Raw genomic sequence first — 24,970 nt, forward strand, 5'->3', positions numbered from 1 at the left:
TATTTGGCTGTTCTCTGGAATCTTTTCTCTGTTTTCACAAAGCCTGCATTAAGGCCATTGTGGGCACGATAGCAGAGAATCTCTCAGCCCAGCAAGACATAATATCTCAGAGGTGGCCTGCCTCATTGGCAAGTGCTAAGCTCTTATTTTTATTATTATAATGCTTTTATTTCCCCATGAATCATTTAGATTAAGTATTACCACAGCCTGAGTCCTTGTTTGTGGCCAACTTTTTCTCTTTATTTACCGTGGCATCAAAACAACCAAGATTTATTTACGAATTTTTGTTCTCTTTGGGAACGGGTAAAAGGAGAAGGGCTCTCAAACACTGGAGAGCATTGCCTTTTTCTGTTCAGTAATGCATTGTCCACCTTTATAAAACCCACATACATGCTTGTGAGTGGGTACACACACTCACGTGCTTGTGAGCCTGCCTTCCCAAAACTGTTCTAACACAGGACTGGAAAGTTGGCTAGACTGATTTGTGCTAGACACCAGGACGTCTGCCTTTAATAGGTGGGGAAGCAAATAACATAAAAATACAGAAGACCCTCTGTAAGTTGACCACCCAAAGGACTGTAACTAACTGGTTCACATATAGAGATGGTCAACATAAGGAACTGGGTCTACTGTGCTGATATGTACATGTGGTGCATGTCCAGTCTATAAAAATTAGGCCAACCTTAAGGAGGTGGTCAACTATGAAGGTTCAACTGTGTTTGTGATCTTGCATTACCTCCTCCAGATAAATCAGCTTGGGCTCATAGTGCTCCTTCTGACTTTCTTTCATCTCATCCTAATCCCTAGCTCTCAGATGAATACATTCCTAATTTAAAAATCCTGAAAAGTTGCCAGTTTAGGAGGAGAATGGGCTGAAAGGGTCATTCCCCTTCATGGCCCACGCTCCCTCACACATACACACCCAGACTTGCTTATCATGGGGTGATGTGTCTCTCTATACCTGAATCATAATTCCCTTCTTATTCAGAATTATACAGTATGTTTTTTTAAAGGCCCACAGCGACAGAGGTGCTGTCTTGTTGCCTGGTGGAAACCTGCATGGATTTGAATAGTTTTCAGTGATAATCAGTCTAAAACAGATTTCTGGATTACCTGGTGTGTCCCTCATTCTGGAGGCTAAAGAGATAGAAGAAGATACAGTTTTGATCTTCACGGAAAGAGAAGCACTGGGTTGATGGTAAAATTGGATTTGGTTCTCAAATCCAGGTTCTCAGTCCTTGGTGGTCTCAAAATCTCTGTTTAGTTTTGGTGAAGTCCCTGAAAATTTCTAGGTCTTGGTTTCTTTATCTGTAAAACTTGGGAAGGGGGTGGAAATCAAACAAGAGCGAGAGCTCTAAATTCAAATGTCTGCAGGTGCCAGGAGGTGGTCAAGAGCCACCTGCAAGTGAGTACGGAGTCCCACAGGGGTATCACCATCTATAGAAAACACTTGCAAGCTAGCCCTACACGCAAAACATGAAGTAACCCAAGTTTTGTGAAAATCATTTTGATATCTTTAAATATAGTTTGAGCACTGTCTATGAGGGCCAAACAAATCATTTCTGCAACCCAGTTGACAGTCGCCACTTCTGAACTCCTGGTACTCTCAAATGTCTCTTCCTCTGATTTTGTACCATGTTCAGAGCCATCCAGCCATTGACATCCAAACCAAATGCTCAGAGTCAAGTTAAGTGTACTTACCCCGGAAAAGATGATCACTGAGGCCCACGGGCTACCAAATGATAAAGAATGTGTTGATCACTCCTCCCAGTTTCAGCAGATCCAAGTGTTACTGATGAAAATTGAAAGAGGACTGCTGACTTTTGAAAAGGAGGAGAAGTTTTGAAAGAACATTAAAGGAAACAAAACTCTGTTTTTAACGACACAGCATTTCCAGCCGGTGGTATACATAAGGAAGACCAAGCAAAGAGTTTCTGTATAATTTACCACACAACTCTGGAGGCTTAGCAAAACCTCCCAGAGCTGTAAGCAATAAAAGTACAGAAGTACAGAGAAAGGAGCAATCAAAACGTACTAGTAGTCTACAGAAGCCGTCAAATAACACAGAGGAGGAAATGTGTAGCAATAAATAATACACCAAGCACAGCAAAACTCTCAGATCCAGAGAAACCGTTTTGAAGAAAACTATTTCCAAAATCTGTGAAGCTTTAAAAGAGGTAAAGCATGAGGCAAGAGCTCCGAACCTGGAGGGGGAAAGGATAGAGTCTCTGGCTGGCGCCTCCTGATTTATGAATAGAAAGTGATCCGGTTGCCATAGCGACTTGAAGATACACAAAAGAAAACATCACTTCTTTAAAATATGCCTGATGATGAATAGGGAGAGTCTTTCAGAATTTCTTTTTAAAAATATGAGCAACTCTCTCTCTTTTTCTTTTAAAGCAAATCATGCGAGATAGCTCTTAGATTTTTTTTTTTCTTTTCAGATAACAGGACTTGTTTACACAAGCCCTGGTTTATTCACACAAACCAGCAATTTGTGTGGGCAAAAAGTAATGACCAGAAAAATATGTCTGTGGAAGAATAAGTTCTGTTTCTCAGCAGTTTTGTTTCTGTTTAAACAGCAAGAGAGAGAAATGTATGTTGTCTTGGTTTTCCTTTTTTCCAAATGGAGAGTGTCCCTGGATGCCGAGAATGTGCAAGGCGGCTAACAGTGAGGAAATGCGAGGTTATGCTCTGGGGAAGCTTCCCTTATCTTTCTGAATGGAGAAGTAATAAAAAATAAGATTCGGGGAGGACTGCACGCCCGGTCTCTTTGGCTTCCCCACACTGGCTCTTACTGCACCGGACACTATTTCAGTGACTAAAGGATTGTTCTGTTTTGCTCCAGGCAGTTCAACTTTGGCACAGTACCCTGGATGGACTTGATATTCAGAGCAAGGTCTTGAAATTAAAACTGCAATGATTAAATATCCTGGGGACCCCTTGTGTAGGGGATGGAGTGTTCTTAACTGAATGATTTGGGTGAACTGGTGGCACAAAGCCTAGCCAAAGTGTCCCAAGGGCTGTGGCCTAGACAGACATTCTTTAACTGAAGATGTGATGTGAGCTTTTGCTAACCAGTGGAAGGGTCAATGGTCTTGAGTAGCATACTAAGCCTGAAGAATAGGGTCTTTTAAAGTGGGTGGGTGGATATTTTTATTAAACAAGGATGTGTAATCTTAAATAGAGGCAGTGCAGAGACGACAGAGAGAAATCACTGGGAATTCAGAGGAGCAAAAGTTCCCAAATACGCGTTTGTTTTATGTGACTTTGGACAAGCAACTGAGGTTTCCCGGGGCTCAGTTTACTCATCCTTAAAATACAAACATCAGACCACCTTAAATTCAGCAAGCATATTAAGCAACTCCTATGTGCCATCACCTTCCACTATATCCCCAACAATTCCCATTCCTCGGGCTTTGTTAGAAATCAAGAGATAATCATCAAAGCTCTCTCCACAGCTCAGAACCAAATGGATTCTGAAGGGAAGGAGAGATGATACAAAAAAATAATCTAAGTATCAGTTTTATTTCTTATAAAGCTAAAATGGAAACTAGGAATTGACTCTATAAACCGTGAGCTTCCCAGTGCCTCTCTCCTCCTCTCCATCTCACCCAGCTGGACGTGATGCGCTGCTTCTCCCAAACTCTCCGGTCACGTATGCTAAAGCACTCCTTTATCCACTGAAAAGCAGTAGGTGAATTGGAAAGAAGGACCAGCAGCTCTCTTTCCAATATTTTGAAGATCAAGGAAGGAATATGGAAAAAAAATGATGTCCTCTAAACACTAGTAAGTTGCATTATTCATTTTCTTCGGGCTGCAGTATTCAAGTACCCTAAAGTCAGTGGCTTAAAACAACCAAAATTTATTCTCTCATGGTTCTGGAGGCTGGCAGGCTGAAATCAAGGTGTCATCAGGGTTGGGTCCTTCTGGAGGCTCGGAGGGAGACTCCTTCCTCGTGCCTTCCTAGCTCTTGGTGGTTGCTGGAATCCTTGGCATTCTTCGGTTTCCAGTTGCACAACTAGTCTCTGGCTCTGTGGTCTCATGGCCTTCTCGGTCCTGTGTCTGTGTGTCTGTGTCGTCATGTGTATGGAAATGAGTCACTGGATTTAGTTTGGGGCTCACCTCAATGTATCTTCATTACATCTGCAAAGACCCTATTTCCAAGTATATACAGTATGGTCACATTCACAGGTACTGGGGATTAACATTTAAACACATCGTTTTGAGGACATAACTCAACGCCCCGTGGCCACCAAGTCATTCTACTTCCTAAGTGTGTTTCACTGTTCTTTTCTTCCACCCATCTCAGCTGCTACACACTGGGTCGGGCCACTGACATAGTTCCCCCAGACACTTGCAGCGATCTTCCAACTGCTTCCTGTAAAGTCTAGTCTTTTTTTCCATTCTCCCACTGTCACAAATCCATTCTCTGCACTGTAATAATGGTGTTCCTTCTAAAATTTAACCCTGATCGTGACAACTGCCTACAAATCGAAAGTGTTTTCCTGTGTCCATGGATAAATTCTGTACTCCCTGGCACGGTATAAAAGCTCCTCCCAGACCCCCGATCTTCAGCCACTGGGCTCACCAGCCTTTCCCTTCCCCGTCTCTTTGGCTTCTTCAAGCTCAAGCATCTACTCTTCTCTCTCACTACCCCAGACTCTTTGCAATCCACTTGGAACATTCCTCATCCTTTTATTTTAAAACCTGTGTGTTTTTAAGGGGAGTGAAGTTACACTATACTCTGTCAAGGTCTTGTCACTCACTGTATGGCTTCTTCAAGGGGGATCTAGTGAGCACCTCCACGGAAGGAATTGTCTCTGTAGATCCAGCGTCTCTGCCTTCAGGCCCTTCCACGGGGAATGCTTTTCTTTCCTTTTCTGCCTTCTCTCTGTTCCTCTCCCTCTAATTCACCTTTCAGATCCCACCTAAGCCTTCACTTCCTCAGAAACCATTCTCAGATGGCACCGGCCACACACATACATGCACGCACCCAGGGTTAGTTATCACTCTATTATCTTCTCGGAAAATTGTTCAGAATCTTGTTAGTAACACTGATCACACAGCAATATCTTTTTACTTGCATCATTCCCTCCAAACGTTGAACTAAATATTGTACTAGGAATTGGTCACCTTTGTAGCCAGAGCATCTAGTAGGACTCGAATAGATTTGTAGAAGGAATGGGCGCTGGGTACAACAGTAGGCACGGGGCAGAGATCAGTGAGATCTATTTTCTAACTAGGACAGATCATTAACAATTCACTGTATCCCAACCAAAGAATAGCGGCAGTAACTCTACAAACTTTCTTATAAACTCAGAAGATTGAAAAAAAAAAAAAAAAGACCCATTCTGTCATAAGAAGTAGAGGACTCAAAACAAAAATGCTTCATGTACTTGTCAGGGTTGAGGTGGGCTGTGAGCCTGAATTCCTTTTTGGCTCTTAGACTCTCCGATTACAGATCTTTCTTTAAAATTTCAAAAGAACTTTCTGCCTGTTTAGTGTCTAGATGCTCTTTCATTCACCAAATTTTCAAGCCCTTTTCTCAAGGTATTCTCATTTATTTATTTAATTTTTTTGAGACAGAGCCTCAAGCTATCCCCCCTGGGTAGAGTGCTGTGGCATCACAGCTCATAGCAACCTCCAACTCCTGGGCTCAAACGAGTCTCCTGCCTCAGCCTCCCAAGTAGCTGGGACCACAGGCGCCCACCACGATGCCCGGCTATTTTTTTTGGTTGCAGCCATCATTGTTATTTTGTGGGCTGGGCTGGATTTGAACCTGCCACTTTAAGCCTCTTCTCATTTATTATATCTCTTTCTCCCTCTCTACAGGCTAACAGTTGTTTTTCTTCTTGATTGTTCTGCAATTTCACTGTGATGCATCTTCTTATAGATTAATGTAAGAATGGTAGTATATACGTTTGTGCTGCTTCTTGGAATTCAGATGGTGTCTTTTAACAATTTTGGAAATTCTCATTTAATTATTACTGAACATTGCCTCTTTCCTTTTCTCTCAATTATCTCCTTTTAGAACTTTGGCATTTGTTAGCGCTTCTCATTGTAACCTCCATCTCTCTTAACCACTCTTTCCTGTTTTTGATCTTTCTGTCTGTGTGAGCTAAAGATTATATCTTCTCTTTGTATCTATCTTTTCATTTACTAGTTCCTTTTCTACTATGCTTAATTCACTATTTAATCTATCCACTGAATTTTAGCTTTTTTTGAGACTGAGTCCTGAGTCTCGCTCTGTCTCCCTGGGTACAGTGCCATGGCATCATCATTGCTCTTGGCAACCTCAAACTTATGGGCTCAAGTGATCCTTATGCCTCAGCTTCCCAAGTACCTGGGACTACAGGTTCCCAACACAACACCCAGCTAATTTTTCTATTTTTTTTTAGTAGATAACAGGGTCTCACTCTTGTACAGGCTGGTTTCAAACTGTTGAGTTCAAACCATCAGCCTGTCCCTATTTAATAACAAAGCAGTTTGGAGAAGGAATCAAATATAACTTCTATAAGTGAAAGACATGAAAATAGAATCTAAATTCAAGGGATAGTGATTCATGGGCAAGTGATTCAAGGGATAGTGATTCATGGGCAAGTGGCTCATGTCTGGAATCCTTGCTCTCTGGGAGGCCAAGACAGGCTGATGGTTTGAACTCAAGAGTTTGAAACCAGCCTGCACAAGAGTGAAACCCTGTATCTACTAAAAAAAAGAGAAAAATTAGCTGCAATTCTAGAAACATCTATACAGATAAGAAAAGGCTCTCAGGGTGAGAGGACATAGGGGAAAAAAATGCTCTTCTAGTGCTTTAAAAACATTGAGTATTTGTTATTTTTATATTCCGTGCCAAATAATTTCAAGCTCTGCAGTCTCTGTAGGTCTGATTCTGCTGTCTGTTTTTTCTTTTGACTTTTCTCTCACAGTGACTGGTTTCCCCATGTAGTTTATGTTTTAGACTGTAATCATTTTCCTTAAAAATTTACCTATGAGAATACTTTGAGGTCTGAGTCAAGATTACATTTCTCTCTCTTTTTTTTTTATTTTTTCAGTTTTTGGCTGGGGCCAGGTTTGAACCCACCACTCTGGTATATGGAGCCAGCGCCCTACTCCTTTGAACCACAGGCACCGCCCTAAGATTACATTTTTCTAGAGAGAATTTGTATTTGCTTCTATTGATTGCTTTGGGACACTACCTACCTGTGACTACTTTAGGTTGAATTTTCCCTTTGAGATGTTCTAGAACATACAGGTAACATGGAATCTGACTATAAATCCATATGAGCTCCAGCGTATGGTTGCCAATTCTCAGAGGAGCTTTTTGTTGTTATTTTGTTGTACACTACCCTGTGCCAGGACTCAGACCAAGATAATTTGTTCTTGTCTCTTTCTCCTGAGAAGTTTATTTTTCATTCATCCTTATACTAAAACTTTAGTCCTCGGGTTCCCATGTCAGTTCTGCATTTTATCTGGCAACTCTAACTATAATAAGAATGCCCTGAATTTTTTCATTAAGAGACAGAGATAAGGCTCTGGTGCCTGTGGCTCAAGTGGCTAAGGTGCCAGCCACATACAGCTGAGCTGGCAGGTTCAAATCCACCCCAGGCCCACCAAACAATAGCCGGGCATTGGCAGGTGCCTGTGGTCCCAGCTACTTGGGAGGCTGAGGCAGGAGACTCGCTTGAGCCCAGGAGTTGGAGGTTGCTGTGAGCTGTGATGCCATCGCATTCTACCCAGGGGGGACAGCTTGAGGCTCTGTCTCAAAAAAAAAAAAAAAGGGAGACAGAGGTAAAAGCCCAATTAAGTGGGAGGAGAGAAGAGGGAAAATCAAACCTTGGTTTCTTTCAGCCAGGACTAATGTTTCTGCCATGTGCTAGATGAGAGGTTTGTTTTTCTGTTCCATCATTGCCACAACGTGGTTTCTCTCTGATTACCCTTGTTTATTATTGCTCACCATATTGCAAATTGCTTGGGGATAGGGGTTGCCTTTCTCATCCACATATACGTCTCACAGTATCCAAAGCAGTGTACAAACTGTGGTACCTGATCAGTTCAGTATTTATCTATTACTCCTGTGTCTACTCCCCTGCGGAGTTCTCCTCCTCTCCCAGCCATTCAGCTGCTCACACTGGGCCAGGGAGTCATCCCACATCTTTACGCCACCCCCCCCCACACACACACATAACTTCTTGTCATTTAATCTTCTTGATTTTAAATCTTTTGTTTCTCTCAAACGTTGACTTTTTTATTACCGAAGTCTTAGTTTATCTCTAATCAATTCCTCCTTTTAAAAGCGTATCTCAGGGCAGCACCTGTGGCTCAGTGAGTAGGGTACTGGCTCCATATACCAAGGGTGGTGGGTTCGAACCCAGGCCAACCAAACTGCAACAAAAAAAAAATAGCCAGGCATTGTAGCCAGTACCTATAGTCCCAGCTACTAGGGAGGCTGAGGCAAGAGAATCGCCTAAGCCCAAGAGCTGGAGGTTGCTGTGAGCTATGATGCCACAGCACTCTACTGAGGGCAACATAGTAAGACTCTGTCTCTAAAAAGTAAATTAATTAATAAAATAAAAGTGTGTCTCAGCCAGGCATGGCAGTACACACCTATAATCCTGCACTCTAGATTATAGGTGAGAGGATTGCTTGAGCAAGGGGGTTCAAGACCCCCTAAGGCTAAGGTGAGAGGATTGCTTGAGCTCAGGGGTTCAAGACCAGCCTGAGTAAGAGTGAGACCCCCATCTCCACTTAATAAATAAATAAATAAATAAAAATAGCCAGGCATTGTCGTGGGTGCCTGTAGTCCCAGCTACTCAGGCAGCTGAGGCAACTTGAAATCAGGAGTTTTTGAGGTTGCTGTGAGCTAGGCTGACACCACAGCACTCTAGTTTAGTCAACAGAGTTAGACTCTGTCTCAGAAAAAAAAAAAAAAGTGTTTTTCAAGTATGTTGCTTGGAATTCTTACTTAGCAAGAATTAGTAGATACAACTGTTTCTACAGTTAAGTAAGCCATTTCCCCCACAGGGCCCACAATGATCTTCTTAGGTAAATCAGACCCCATCAGGTCTTTTTAAAACAAACTTCTCATAGCTCCCCATTACTCTTAAATTAGAATGTAGACATCTCATCCTGGCCTGGAAGAACCGATTGGATCTGGTCCTGCCTTATTACAGTTAGAGTTGCCAGATAAAATGCCCTTGACCCTGGCCTCATCCCCTGGCTCTCCCTCTTTCTCTCCACCTCCTCCAGCCCTGTGGGCCTTCTTGGTGTTCCTTGAATAGGTCAAGGTTTCCCAGGCCTCTGTCTGGAACACCCTACCTTGAGAACTTCATGTGACTAGCTCCTTGTTATAATTCAGATTTCTACTCAAATGTCAATTCTTGGAAGATACTCTCCATAATTAGCCTGTCTAAATTAGGGCCTCTTTTCTGTACCCCAGTCTCATCGCTCTCTATCCCTTTCTCTGAATTTCCACACTTACCTGTGTGTTTTTCTTCTTCACATGCAGATTTCTGGAGCGTCTGCCGTGTACACTCAGACAGTGCTCTTTGGTACCGGAGATAGAGGCAAACAAAACAAAACAGAACAACCTGATTCCACAAAGCTTGAATTTTGGTGTCTGTGATGCACTCATTGAAGAAAGATTTATATTTTGTTTGCATGCTAATACTTACTAATTTTCCTTTCTTATTGTGTTTTCCTCTCTAAAATGAAAGCTCCAGAATAAGTGAATGCGTGGATGAACCTGCAGCTGTAGGGAGGAACCAGCTGCACGCATCCATTCACGACTTCCACCTGCTGGTGGGCTTGGACAAGCGTGAAGTCCACAAACAGCTTGCCTATTAGAATATTCCGTTGCTGGAATCTGAGACGTGGTAAAGACTAGAGTCCAGTGGTGGAGGGCTGAGCCCTCTTTTAGCCAGCATTTATAGACAGTGATTTCAATTATTTATTTCAGTCTTTTCTACTCCTGCGTCCCTCCAGGGGGTTCTGCCCCATTGTCAGCTGCACCATTTACTTTACTGCCAATTCAAATATTTATTCATTATCCTTGGACAACGGTGCAGACAACATGATTGAAAATCATCAACAGACCCCCCCTAACCAAATATTCTATTCCGGCACCGTTGAACATTCCAGAAAAATCTTCTGCTTTGGTAAAACTGTCAAAGGATCCATTTTCTTGTTGAGTGTTCATTATTTGAGGGAATTCTAAGTGCAAGCCTTATTTGAATTAGGTATTTTTTAGTGCAATTTGGGGTTTATCATTAGTTGTACTCTTGGGCATATAAATCTGTTACCCAATTCATCATCTGTGGGTGGATTGAAGAATGTCAGTGATTCTCCTGCAGATTTGTAGGTCTTGTCCAATCACTAAGCACGAAGCAGATTTACTCTGGGACAATATGCATTCTTGACAATTTACGTAATTATCTCTCAAAACAATTCAAGTGTTGGCTGTTTATAATGCTGTCTCTCCCCTCAGAAGCAGCATGAGGGCATCTCAGTGGGGGTCGATGTTCTGCTGAGGCCCCACCAAGGACGCAGGTGCACCCCTGGGGAACTGTGTAAGAATGCTTGCCCCAAATGACCGCCTCTAGTCTGGCTAGTAAGTCAGAGGCAGAGCCAAGAATAACCCCATTTCCTATTCATCTGCCTCCCTTACCGGATTATACCAGAAAAACAATTTATTTTAAAAGTGAATCTTTTTCAAGGAGCTTATGCAAACATCTGTCACTGTTGTAACCACACCCATGAAAGGACGTCATTCTTGTCCTGGGGGTGTAGAATTGGGAAGTGCTGAGAGACAAAATGGAAAGATGAGAAAATAGGAGTGGGCAGGAAAGGAGAAAAATCAAATCAAATAAAGAACATAGGGAAATGGCGAACTCCGGCGGGGGAGAGCGGTGGGAGGACACTGTTTCCCGGCACGTGACCCATATGGTGCCTGGAACTCCGAACCTGAGCGTGTTCTTTTCTTAATCACGTTTGTGCTTTAATCAATTCCGTTGCAGACATTTGTTTTAAAACTTTAGAAACATACATATGTGTACCTAAATAAAATGGGAGATTTAAACCAAAAACTCAGAGCTGACTATTAACTAACATTTTAACATTTTTCTTCTAAAGCCATACCTATATATATAAATATGGATATAGTATATATACATCCTTTTGCATACATAGATATGGATTATCATCCTTTCAGATAGTCTGTCATGAATATATTTCTATGTTATGAAATACTCTTGAGAAATACAATTGTCAATGGCTGTTTACTAGCCCATCCCGTATAAACGGACAGACAGGCCCCCTTTGACTACGTTTTGCCCTATTGAGCATTACAGATCTTGCACTTTTTACCAATCAAAGGTTTGTGGCCCCCCTGCATTGAGCAAAGCTCTTGGTGAAATTTTTCCTGCGACGTGTGCTCACTTCAAGTCTCTGTGTTACATTTTGATAATTCTCACACTCTTTCAAACTTCTTCATTCTTATTAAATCTGTTATGGTAAACTGTGAGCCACCATGTCTGGCCACATCTTTATTTCTGTTTATCTACTGACTTGAAAATTGTAGGTGAACAAGATATCATAATTCGAATGTCGGTGATTCTGTCAGTAATCGACATTCTGGGAGGCTGAGGCAGGTGAATTGCCTAAGTTTAGGAGTTCAAGACCAGTGTAAGCAAGAGCAAGACCCTGTCTCTAAAACATAGCCAGATGTTGTGGCAGGCACCTATAGTCCCAGCCACCTGGGAGGCTGAGGCAAAGGGATCACTTGAGGCTCGGTGCCTATGGCTCAAACGGCTAAGGCGCTAGCCACGTACACCTGAGCTGGTGGGTTCGAATCCAGCCCAGGCCTGCCAAACAACAATGATGACTGCAACCAAAAAATAGCCAGGTGTTGTGGCAGGTGCCTGTAATCCCAGCTACTTGGGAGGTAGAGGTAGGAGACTCTCTTGAGCCCAGGAGTTGGAGGTTGCTGTGAGGTGACGCCACGGCACTCCACCCAGGGTGACAGCTTGAGGCTCTGTCTCAAAAAAAAGGATCACTTGAGCCCAAGAGTTTGAGGTTCCCGTGAGCTATGATGCCACAGCACTCTACCAAGGACAACAATGTGAGACTCTGTCTCAAAAAAATGAAAAAATAAAGAAGTTCTAATGTTTGATAGTAGACTGTAGTTAGCAACAATATATTGCATATTTCCAAATATCTAGAAGATAGTTGCCAAGACATAGAAAGGATAAATACTCAAGGTGATGGATACCCCAGATATCCTGACTTGATCATTGCACACTCCACACATGTGTACATGAGGTCTTCATGTACATGCAGGAGTCCTTCCTTTCAGTTACAACTTTAAGAAACTGAATGTAAAACATGTTTTCGCAAGGTTAAATATGAACTTATTAGCTCAGATGTGGCATCTGGTCATGTGTACCCGGGGTCACCAGTCTCCACAAAGAGGTAGGCAAAAACAAGCCATTGGGCTGCAAAAAAGAAAATAGAACTTATGTTCACATTTACTTTTAAGTTATTCTCTTAAATGTTCTGTTTTAATACATCTTCTTCATATATGTAAGGTCTTCGTGCATAGTATGAAATAAATAACAATAACTAATCAATAATAAAGAATAGGCTTTTACCATAGTGTGGAGCTGACATGCATTGTGGGTACATGCTAGTTTCTTTAAATCCGTGGACCGATCAGTCAAGAGAGTCTGGAGCTGACTGGTTTAGTTTCTGTTGCTGATGGAACTTGCAGAGTGGTACAGACTAGAAGTCTGCGAATAGCTAATCCATGGCTAATTGTAGCACATATGGCACGGTAAAAGCCTGTTCTTAAGACAGTTTCCTCTGTCTTCCTCAAATGAAAAATAAACATACATGATGAATAATAAAGTTAGAAGAAGCCAATTAGAGCACGACTTTGGTCTAATACTTTGCCTAAGTATGGGAGACATTAGCCAAGCTGGATCCTGGAAAAGTGAACAGAGCCCCGAGTTTGGTAGAGAATAGTCTCTAGATGATTGGACCAAGGAAGGCAGCTGAGCCAAAAGATTAACTTTAGCTAGGAAAAACAAGTCTCCAGATATGCAATATTACAATTGTAATATGCAGTATTACAACGAAGTGGGTAATGTTTCATGGATGTGGCCTAAGAGAGGCAAAGTGGAAGGGACCTAAGGAATCTAGAACACCTGAGAAGAGAGAGAGAGAAGTGGGAGCCTAGGAGTCTCCTCGGGGCGTCTATTTACCATGCACATCAGCACAGCATCTTAGGCAGTAACCTAAGAACTTAGGTCCTTGCAGTAATGGGACCCAGGACAGAAAGGTTTTAATAAGGAGTGCTAGGGAAGGCTTGGCTAGCATGCGGTATGGACAAAACCCTAGAAGCTTTAAGGAAACAGCCAAAGGGAGGACAGGAGTACCCTGCGGTCAGCTTCCCCTTACAGTTTAGCAGAGAGGCAATTCTCCCTACGCTTCATATCTAATCCATAGCTAATTCTGGCATATAGAGATATGCTATGGGAAAAGGCACTTCCTTAAGGCAAAGTGTTCCTTCTGTTTCATGAAAAATAAACAGAACAATAAAATTAGAAAAAGCAAATTAGAGGCATTTTAGCTTATATGTATTCTTAATTATGGGACACAAAGTTTATGCAAACCATACAAATACATGTTTCTTCTCTGGACTTTCCAAAATGTTCAATTCCATCTCCAGTTTCAAATACCCGCTTTCCAATATATTTCATAGGTAAGATGTGCCTAGCTTCTCCTGTGGCCCTTCACCCATCCATGTTCAGTGGTGAAGGCTACAGGTATGAGTGAAAACCAAGTAAAATGGTGAAGAGCCTAGGCTGACCGTGGACGTCACGTGAGGCAGGCAGCAGGAGGACGTCTCCATGGGACAGTGAGTTGGTAACGACTTCCAGTACAGATCATCCTGAGGACACAGTGAGGTGACCCAGGGCCACTGAAGAGCCCTCAAGACATAGTGGACGTGTAGTCCTCCCCACCCAACCCTGTAAAAATGAGACACTAAAAATGAGTTTTCTCAATAAAGAAGGCTGTCTCCCCGCCTTGGCGAGGCATCTGCTCCCACGTTCTCCTTAGCAGGGATGTGAGCAGCTGGAAGCCAGCAACTGTTTCTGAAGGCTTTTTTCCAAAAGTGAGGCCCTCTCTGAATTCTGACTGAACTTGCCCCATCTTCCCTTAAAAATATGCTCTCTCAGCTCCAAAGTTTGACAAGATCAAATAACCAAAGCTATTTAAGCATCCGACTTTGGGTAACACCTTCCAAGACAGTTAACAATGGTAGCTTGTTTAGACTCCCTCCCTGTGACCCCTCACCGTGCATGCACGCACACTCAAACACACACACAGAGATGCCCCAGGAAATTTCATCATTCTCCTTAAACCACCCCTTCTGACTATGTCAATGCCAAGTTGACTTAAAGTCAGTCTAGGTTTGGGGTTATAACCTTCTTCCTTAATCCCGTAACTGCAGCCTCTCAGTGGTCAAGCTAAATCCATTTAGCTTATGTCTGACTTGTGGATCTTCTGGGGTGGAAATTTTTTTTAAAAAATAATTGTCATTCTTTAGAACAACTGGTAATAATGAGAAAAACTAATGGGCATTCATAAGATGTTTTAAGACACAGTTCTTGATCTATGCATTATTCATTTATGCAAACTGTTGCAAAGGTACCAAATTCACTGTGCAATTGGGCTGGAAAAGTCCCCAAACTCAAGATTACATTGGTATGCACATTTCTACTTAATATTTTCATCAGTGACCTGCTTAAAGGAGCAGAGAGCAAGCTCATTAAGTTCCTAGATGAGAGAGATGACCAGAACATTAGAGAACAGGATTAGAATTTCCCCAGCCCTTGCCAAATTAGCAAAACTGTTAAAGTCAAATTTATTTGCATCGGGGACAGGCAGAGGAAGGCAAGCTGCCCCAATGCAAGCCGAGTGGTAGGAAGTTATTTAGGAGAAGAACTGAAAAGAAGACAGATGCAAAAATAGACTTATAGTAAGCCATGAACTAGCCCAGGGGAGCCACAGTGTTCACTGGGGCCTCTGCAACCCCTTGAAATGGATTTAGAGCCTCAGTTTGTGGCTTGTTGAAGCAAAAAGTCTTCTTCAAGATTTCTAAGAACTCCAGGGAGCTTTTCTTCCTCATAGGCACCTCTCGCTTCAGATTCCTGGTTCTACTTAATTAGCCTGGTTTGGGCTTCAGTTCACTGTCCTGTTTTAGTCACCTATTACGAACTACCTTGACCCAAACATTTAAAAACCATTTCCCTCCCATGAGCAAATCACAGCTTCCTGCAAAAGGGCCTTTCTATCCCTTTGCTTGTCTTGGCTCTCTGTCAACTCTTCCAATTAAACTTCTACCCCAAGTAGCTTAACAAGGCATTTTCCTAAATATAGACAGTTCTCACCCTAAGAGGAACTCTGGAAGCAGCTGTTAAGACAATTACATTTACATCATGTGACCTCCCAAAGATAAGCATGACAAAGTCATGACCTGATGGTGCTATAGCCAGGAGTGGGGACACTTGTTCCATGAAGTGGCAGATAGGAAGTATTTTCAGTCTCTGTTATAATTATTTAACTCTGGTGCTGTATATGAGAACATTCATACATAGAACGGAGAGATGAATGGCGGTCAAGAACGGTCAACTGGCATTGACGCCAGGATAGGCCAGCTACCTGCTAGACTCAGCTTTAGAATCTTTGATTTCTAGGGAGTCTGAACTAGAGTCAAGCTGCCTTGTCCAACCAGCTCATTTTGCACAAGCAGAAACCAGGACCCAAAAAGTAGAGTGACATTTGTGCACATTCACAAGATAGTTAAGCCTGAGTTTAAACTTCAAACTAGAGACAGGTAACCCAACTTCCTGGGCCAATTCCCTATCCACTCACTATCGCCAGGCTATTTCCAGAAAGTTCTGAGGATCCCTGCTTCACTGGCGGAGACTCTGCTACAAGTTTTCTCACTGTAACTTTTGGTGCAACATTTTGTGGAATAGATAGCAGTGTCATCTTGCAAAATCCCTAGGAGGACCCGAGATGAATGTGCAACTAAAGATTTGGGTGAAGCTGTGTCTGCCACATAAATGGAGTCTTTGAGAAAACCAGAATAGAGTCCACAAGAAAGGGTGTCTCAAAAGTTGCCAGACACATGAAGACAGATATCTTGGAACATGTTTGCCATGAGTGAGGGCGAAGACATCATGTGTGGATAAAAAGACGTGGCCAACACGTACAGAATATCTTGTAAATATTTTGTAAATAAAAGGACATTTAGCTACAATTTGCCATTATCCCCTATGTATGGCAACTTTGGGGACACCCAGTAGAATGGAATGGAAAATCATGAACAAAGTTGACAGAACATAGTTTATGTTGTGTAGATAAAGTTGAAAGTGAAATAAAACCTTCATGAACCAAGAGAAATGCTTTAGGAAAGAGCGTGAACTGCAGGCCAGAGGAAGTCGCTGAATTCTCTTAGTAATTAGATCTGAGAGTTGCTTCTTCCGGGGAGTGTTAGGAGGAGAGAAACAGACTGAAGATGGTGATTCTCAAAGTCCCCTGGAGCTGCAGGAAAGGATCCTTCTCTGAGCCAATAGGGACACGTTGAATCATTACTTTTAATGAGAACAAGATGGTTTCTTTAAAAAGGGTTGTGAAGTACAGAACATGAAGCTGTGGATACTTGGGAAAAATAATAGTTCAGATTTCAAAGGTGCCTCCTCCCCCAGTAATCAGAAGTATTTGGGCTGGAGTAACTCATGGAAATTCGGGGTCAGAAGCCCACAGCCCCTTCCGAACACTTGTCTGTGGGTGTGCTTGATGCCACCACCTGAGCAGAGGTCAGGAGGATGTTAATGTAGGTGGTTGTTCATCTGTAATTTGAAGACCCAGTAGCTTATGCCTGTTCCTCCCCACCAGTCAGGACCAAGCATCTAAGACAACTCTTACTACCTTTAATCCCTGGAGATTAATCCTAGTGTATATCTCATTACTAATGATAATTAAAAGGATGCAATCTGATTAAACATCATTTCTAGACAGTACATCTTGTGAAACGATGTCGAAGCCTTGTTTGTCTCAAGCCACTTTTCCAAAATTTATTCTTCCAAATGACAAACTCTCGGTGATAATTACTTTTCATTATCATATTTTTTTCCAGATGATCCAGGAACCTGCACGTCATGCGCTATGGGCTATTACATGTAAGTCTGGCCTTCTTTGTCGTGGCACTAACTTTTCTGCAGTTTAAGCATTACTGACTTAATCTTCAATCCAGTGATTAAAGCAAAAAGGCCCTGCAGCCTGAAGCAACTCTGTCCTGTCAGGGTATTAATGAGCAATTCTTGGATTTAGCAATAAGAACCCAGCTGTTTTCTTGCCTCGAAAGGAGGCCTTCTCTTTCTTGATCCTGGAAGTCCTCCAGCCAGTCACTGGTGTCTAGGAATCTCGCCATGAGTTACCAAAATTCAGATCTTACTGTTTATGGGCAGACCTTAATCATATACCCGACCCCAAGTAAGCTGCTCTCAAATGGCCGCATGGAGACCTTGTCCGTAACCAGAGTCAGATGCTGCAGGGTGAAGCCAGGTGCTACATTAACTCTTAATCATGTCCTCAGTAATGAGAGACACAGGCCACCAGGGTAAATGAAACACAGGTACCCATCACCCTCAACATTCTCTAATCAAAATCTGCAGAGTCAAAGATGGCGTGTTTCAACATCACCTCCCCTTCCTGTTCTCGCCTCCTTTCCAGTGTACAGTGTTGCCTCTCCCAGAAGAAAAACTAAGAAAAGAAGGGAGAAGAAAAGGAAAGGAAAGCCCCTGATAAGGCAAAAGTGACATAAGGAGTCTGGGGATAGGCAAACTCTCACATCCATTTCTTCTGTGCATCTTTCCAGCGAGATTGTCAGTAACACAGAGTTGATACAAATCTCCAGAAAACTGAAGCTCAGCGAACTGCTGGGCTCCACTCACATTGTACCACAAGCTAGTGGCAGATCTAAATCTGGGACATCTCAGCATTAGTGGGCCACCTCCTCCTGTCACCACCTTTCTTCTCCCCTCCATCCAATCCAGGGGCTTGAAATGTGGTCATCGGTGAGCAGACAGTAAAAGCGGTGAGGAGGATGGGAGATGGCAGGAAGCCCAACAAACTCAAGTATATTAAAAGTGATCAGTTCCCCCAGTCGTTACTTAGCTTTATAATTTTAATCCAACTTTTCCCATATAGGTTTTTATGCTCTACCTTGAATGGGCCTCACATCACTGCACTCTTAACCTACTAATTTAAATTATTGTCACAGTTAGGGTCTGCCAAGGTGGTTCATGCCTGTAATCCCAGTGCCTTGAGAAACCAAGTAGGGAGGTAGTTAGTTGAGACCAAGAATTCTAGACCAACCGGGGCAGCACAGTGAGACCCCCATCTCTATAAAAAATTATTTAGGTGTATGATTTGCACCTGTAATCCTAGCTGAGGTAGGAGGATCACTAGAGCCCAGGAATTTGAGGCTGCAGTGAGCTGTAATAATGCCACTGCACTCTGGTCTGGGTGACACAGAGAGACCCTGTCTCTAAAAAAAAAAATTCTTCAACTAATGTGCATAATGCAATGATACATTTCAAAACTACTAAGAAAAAAGTATCGTTGTCTTACCACCACAAATAAGTAAGCGAGGTGATGGATGTGTTAATCAGTTCAACGTAAGCATTTCACATTGAATACCAAATCAGTACTCTGTACCCCATAAATGCAGCAACGTACACAGTTATGATGTAATAAAGGAAAAAACCATTCCATGTAAACAGGGGAGATGGGACGACAAGGATCCTCCCGGGTTTGATTACAAGGTAGACCAGAGGACATTTCATCAGCACAAAGTAATTTCCAGCATGTTCATAGTTGACATTTACACAGCGTACAGTCTGCCACAGGATCCCCAAGCAGAAATGCAAGCATTCCTCGGTGAGGTCACATGGTGGGGGCACGAAACTCTCCTTGAAGAACCAAGGAAGAAGAGTTTAGAGTCGAATTTAAAAACTAGCAACTACGCAGAAGGGAACGAGGAATTCTCCTCTTCATCCTTCTAACAACTCTGTGTCTTTCCAGCTTAACTGCTCCTTAACTTCTTCCCAGGTGTCCCGTTTGGCACCTGAATACACCTCACCTGCTCTTACTTCCTTTGCAACCTGAGCGCATCCTCTGATAAGCTTTGGAGCCAACCTATCAACCTCTTCAGGTCCCTGTGACTCACTAACGCGCAGGTTTCATAAAACCCTTTCGGAAACAAAAACACTGAAAGAATACGTTCTAGTATCACTAAGGGTAAAACATGGGATAATTGTTTTAAGAACCACACATGTATAATCTCTCAGGGCATTTGGTGACTTTGAACACAGCTCATGAATTGCTCTACAATAGAAGTGGTTCTGCCAGAAATGCAAAGGTTTCCCCTGATATCTTGTTGATGCTTTGAAATTCATCGAAGGGTCAGCGGTGAACTTCATTCAGTCCACCTTTGGGTGAGCCTGTAATTCAGTGGAGTCTGAATTATCACATTGTGCTGCATAAGGAGAACAGCAGGTTATTACTTAAAAATATGTACAATGAAAGTTGAGGCAGTTCCCTATTATCGTTAATAATCTGTCCACAGATTCTGCTAAGCTCCTTGGACTCAGCACTGAGTTGTTTCAGGCATAAGCCCCAGCTGCTACCATGTGGCAAATCACACTAGCAATCTGTTCACACAAATTTTGGTTAAAATTCCAATCCCATCTTTAACTAGCCATATGATTTTGAGCATATAACCTTGAGCTTCTGTTCTCTTACCTAGAAATTAAAGATAAGTAAGTATTCTCTGGGAGGCCAAGGCAGGTGGGTAGCTTGAGCTCAGTAGTGTTTGAGACCAGCCTTAGCAGACGCAAATCTCCATCTGTAAAAAAAAAATAGCTGGGCTTTGTGTCAGGCACCTATAGTCAGAGCTACTTGGGAGACTGAGACAAGAGGATCACTTAAGCCCAAGAGTTTGAGGTTGCTCTGAGCTATGATGCCACGGCACTCTACTGAGGGTGACAAAGTGAGACTCTGTCTCAAAAAAAGAGAGAAAGAGAAAAGAAAGAAATAAAAGTAGTATCTACTGTATGGGATTTGTGCAAAAGAGTTAAACAAGTGAATACGTGACACATAATCAGCCCTCCACGGCTCCAAGTATCAGCACCCCTTTGCTTCTCCCCAGCCCTGCCCCAGTTTCCCTGATGAAGTCTTCTGAGTTCGGGAAGGAGGTGGTTGAGACCTAGAGGGAGTTTTCCCCCTTAAAATCCAATCATCTATGCCCATTAAAAATCTCTGCCTAGAGATACATAAGGAGATTAAAAATGATGTGGTTAAGAGAAGTACAACAACATAGCTCACGGAAGAAACTGCAACTTTCTCTAGGTTTGAACACCATTGTTATAAAACCTGCCCTGAGAAGACCTTCCGTGAGCAAGCAGAATGCAAAGCATGCGACACTAACTGTGGCAACTGTGACCAGAATGAGTGTTACTGGTGTGAAGAGGGCTTTTTCCTCTCGGGTAAGTGGGAAATGGCGCTGTGCAAAGCGAGGAGTAAACTCAGGACCTCACCCAGACCCCGAAATCCGAGTGCTCATATGATGGGGTTCCGGGCTTTGGGCTCTGGCACCTCTAGTCCCAGGAGGAATTTGAATTTGGTTTGAAAATAAACATTAGACTCGGCACCTGTAGTACAGTGGTTACAGCGCCAGCTGCATACACTGAGACTGGTGGGTTGGAATCCGCCCCGGCCTAATAAACAACAATGACAACTGCAACAAAAAATAGCCGTGCATTGTGGCAGGCGCCTGTAGTCCCAGCTACTTGGGAGGCTGAGGCAAGCGAATCCCCTAAGCCCAAGAGCTGAAGGTTGCTGTGAGCTATGACGCCACAGCACTCTACCAAGGGCGACCTAGTAAGACTCTGTCTCAAAATAAATAAATAAATACACTTTAGCCAGGACTACTTCTTTCTGCTTTCATTACTGAAGCATAGTTCATATTTCACTAATTACTCTCCAATATCTCCAAGCTCATGGAAAGGAGATCGAACAGGATGAAGAAGGGGGGAAGAACCAGGGAGGGAGCTGAAGATAAATGTTTCAGAATTGAAGTCACCTGGAATACTCAGAACCCTGACCTTTTTCTTGAGACGTACCCCATGTTATATGTTCCTGTGCAATGTAAGAGTTGAACGAGATCCTTTGTCTGAGGTTTCTGTCAACTCATTGCATGTGATGAAAATGGGTAGTTAGGAGGGCGGCGCCTGTGGCTGAGGGAGTAGGGCACCGGCCCCATATACCAGAGGTGGCAGGTTCAAACCCAACCCCAGCCAAAAACTGGAAAAAAAGAAAAGAAAATGGGTAGTTAGGAGAGTAATATACTGTGAGTCTCCAGCTGAAGAACTGACAGCCCAGCTCTCTAGAATGTTTATGTGACAAAGAGTGAGACAGACAGCCCACTATGATCTTCAGGGGTTCTCTACACAGAGATTTATTTTATTTGTCATTTTTCAAGGCCTCAAGGACGTAAAGTTCTCTATTCAGTGCTCTTAACTCTTTAAGTGGATGGCCAACTTAAATTCTCCCTTGAAAAACGACTTAGATAAAGTGTTAGATTTATTAAAACACATTCATGGGTTGAGGTAAGCTAAAGCTATCTTGGTTTCTTTAAAAATGAATGCAAACTGGCCAGGTATGGGGGCTCACACCTGTAATCCTAGCATTCTGGAAGGCTGAGGCAGGTGGATTGCTTCAGCTCAGGAGTTCGAGACCAGCCCGAGCAAGAGCAAGACCCCATCTCTACTAAAAAAATAGAAAAAAATAGCCTGGCATGGTGGCAAGAGTCTCAACTACTCAGGAGACTGAGGTAAGGAGATTGCCTGAGCCCAAGAGTTTGAGGTTGCTATAAGCTCTGACTTCATGGCACTCTACCCTGGGCAACAGAGTGAGGCTCTGACTCAAAAATAAATAAATAGATAGATAGATAAATACAAATACAAACAGAAATGTTCCTAAAACATCCTTCAGCCTTTTTAGAACTCAGTCTTGGGTGAGAGCAGTGACTCACTCCTGTAATCCTCGTACTTTGGGAGGCCAAAGTGAGAGCATCTCTCGAGGCCTAGAGCTGACACTGCCCAAGGCAGCATAGCAGGGCCCTGTCTCTACAAAAATAATTTTAGCTAAAAAAAACAACACCAAAAACAGAACCTGGCTTTGCACGTGCCACCAAGGTCGGCTGACCAGAGTTAAGCCTTCATGCTTCCTGCCTTTGATCTCACGTAGGTGGCAGCTGTGTGAGGAAATGTGGCCCTGGCTTCTACGGTGACCAAGAAATGGGAGAATGTGAGCCCTGCCACCGAGCCTGCAAAACCTGCACCGGCCTTGGCTACGACGAGTGCAGCAGCTGCCGAGAAGGACTGCAGCTGCTGCAGGGGACGTGCGTGCGCCCCGCCCACAGCCAGGTGGAAGGCCAGTTCTGGAATGGTATGTGCCGCCCGAAGAGAGCGCGGGGGCTGGACGCCGACGCTGCCCTCCTCCTTCTTTAACCCTGATTTTCTGAGTCAGCCAGGAGAGAAAGGCTGTGCAGCGAATCTAGAGTTTGGAGTGAGAATGAAGTTGGGGCGTTCCCGGGTCTCTTGGGTGCGAGGGCTGGGAGAGGGTAGGAAGCCGCGGTGGGCACCTGGCCAGCAGGGGGAGCCCCAGCGGCCATTTGTGATGGGTCCGGGGCTGGAGTCTCTACCTGAACCCAGGGAGGTTGTGTAAAGAAGGGACGTACAGGGAAAAGGCCCTGCAACTATTTTCAAAAAATATTCAGTATAGCTGCGGTCACGTACATGTATCTCTTTGTTATGGTAAAGGAAACTTGTCCCATAGCGCAGGCTTTTCTAGTTAGACGAGGAAGAACTGCTCTAATGTATTAGAATTTTTGCTAAAACAGATGATCTTTCTGGATGAGTTATAGAACTTGCTAACTTGCAAGCTTGCCTTTTAAAAGTGGCCCTGCCCAGTTGCAGATGGGGACGGGGGGTGGGGGGGTGGGGGGGTGCTTCTGAGGGAGCAGGAAAGAGAAAGATCAGGGGGCCGGGACTCTAGCAAGATAGACCTGCAGGGCTTCGTTCCTCCTTAGAATTTAGGAGTCTTTGGAATTGGCCTCCTCACATTTCTGCCTCAGTTATGGGCTTCCTTGCAAGGTGATTACAAACTTTCAGTGACCTCTCCACTTCTGAGATGGTTACAAAACAAAACCTTCCAACTGCTGGAAAACTCTGACTCACATTCTACACAGAGACACTCATGAAAACAAGAGCTGCTGTCCACTGGATTTTGAGGCCTGCATTTGTTAAAGGGTCACTTCAGTGCACAGGCCACAGCAGCGGAAAGGGCTACGGAGGCCGAGTCTGCGGAGGGCCTGAGGGAGAGGCAGTGCTTAGGCTCCTCCTAGGTGTGAGAGCAAGGATGCCTGTGGCTGCTGTCTACTGTGGCAACTTTGCACATGTGACCTAAAGGAAGTGAAGCTCAGAGACTATCACAAGCGCAGCAGCCAAAGGCCACGGAGTACACGGGATGTATTTCAGAGACATAGCGGGGAAGAAAATCATTCAGTCCAGATTGGGATATCTTCCGTGAATTATAGCGAACGAGTTTGTCTGGCATTCAGGCATTTAAGAGACAGGGTGAGCCAAGAGGAAAATGGTCTGGTGCTGTGTTTGTAGCTGAGAACATCTGTATTTTATCTGGCGTCCAGATGATGAGATGGTCCAGGGAGCCAAGAGTCAGAGGGGGCTTGATTCCCCAGATGATTACACGTCCCTTCAACTGGACTACGCATTTTGCAAGCAGAAACCAGGCTTTGATTGTTCCCCTTTGTCAGAGTGCCCTCCCCACCCCTCTGTATTTTCTACTATTGCTGTGCAATGCTTTGGAAAGAGGAAGGAATTCGTCCATTTGGGGATTTCATACTAATAAGGGATTGCGGAAGCAGATGAGAATGTTTCTCATGGCTGGACAAAAGCAATCAAATTCAATGGCAGAACCGTACTTTTCCATTTCTCTGATCTATGAAATAAGACTTGCAGACCATTAGCAAAGAGGAAAAAACATTTATTCCCTAAGCAAGGTAAGGCCAGGGCTCAGCTTCCCCAGCGCTGAACTGGATAGTAGACGGGAGATGCATTCCATAAAGCCCCGGGAGCATTTGAGCCAATGCCTACATCTTTCTCCCAACTTCTTTTCCTTAAAGAAAAACAAGGTCGAAAGTGTAATAGGAGAGTGGAGGGTTCCAGAGAACAAACACTAATTAGCCACACCTTTCAGATGATGGGAAGCAGATTGCAGTCATCCTGGGTCAATTTAGAAGAAACCCAGACAAATGACAGAGTGTTTATGAGAGACTGTAACTGCCTAGGTGGTACTGACAAGGTTTTTTTATTCTGTTTAGGTTTTTTTAAAAACACAGATTCTGATACAGGTAGGAAAAGTAAGATGACCCAAACTACAATTCATTGTGAGCCTTTTCTCACAATGCTCTCCAGTAGAAACAATAAGGTTTAGACCCAAACACTACGACTAACCTTATGAGAGTATATCAGCATGGGCTGGGGACATACCCTGGAAATAGTTCTCTGAACTCCTCTTTTTATAAGGTGACTAATCAGAATGAGAGTGGCAACCACGAGAGAGCATCATTCATTGTCAACCACCAATAGAGAGGGAATACCTTCTACCCGGTCCAAGGATGCAGATCCCTCTGTGTATCAGACTGTGCCTGACAAGTCCTCCAGCCAAGACTGAGTGATCCCCAAAGATGGCACCCAACTCTCTGTTCTTCTAGCCACCAAGAAATCACTGCTCAAATGTTCAGTGACTGTGTCAG

The 24,970-nt window shown here is 43.5% G+C and overlaps 1 protein-coding gene across 1 annotated transcript in view; it reads left to right on the plus strand.

Moving 5' to 3' along the window:
* The window catches only part of PCSK5 (proprotein convertase subtilisin/kexin type 5), a 430,298-nt gene that overhangs the window by 357,311 nt on the left and 48,017 nt on the right, over positions 1-24,970 (plus strand). Inside the window, exons 25-27 of the mRNA XM_012813041.1 lie at positions 17,207-17,249; positions 20,482-20,618; positions 22,381-22,581. Of these exons, the coding sequence (XP_012668495.1) occupies positions 17,207-17,249; positions 20,482-20,618; positions 22,381-22,581 (381 nt within the window). The remainder of the gene's footprint in view (positions 1-17,206; positions 17,250-20,481; positions 20,619-22,380; positions 22,582-24,970) is intronic.

The sequence above is a fragment of the Otolemur garnettii genome, unplaced genomic scaffold (assembly GCF_000181295.1).
Source record: "Otolemur garnettii isolate 467f Iridium unplaced genomic scaffold, OtoGar3 scaffold00006, whole genome shotgun sequence".
Lineage (NCBI taxonomy): Eukaryota > Metazoa > Chordata > Mammalia > Primates > Galagidae > Otolemur > Otolemur garnettii.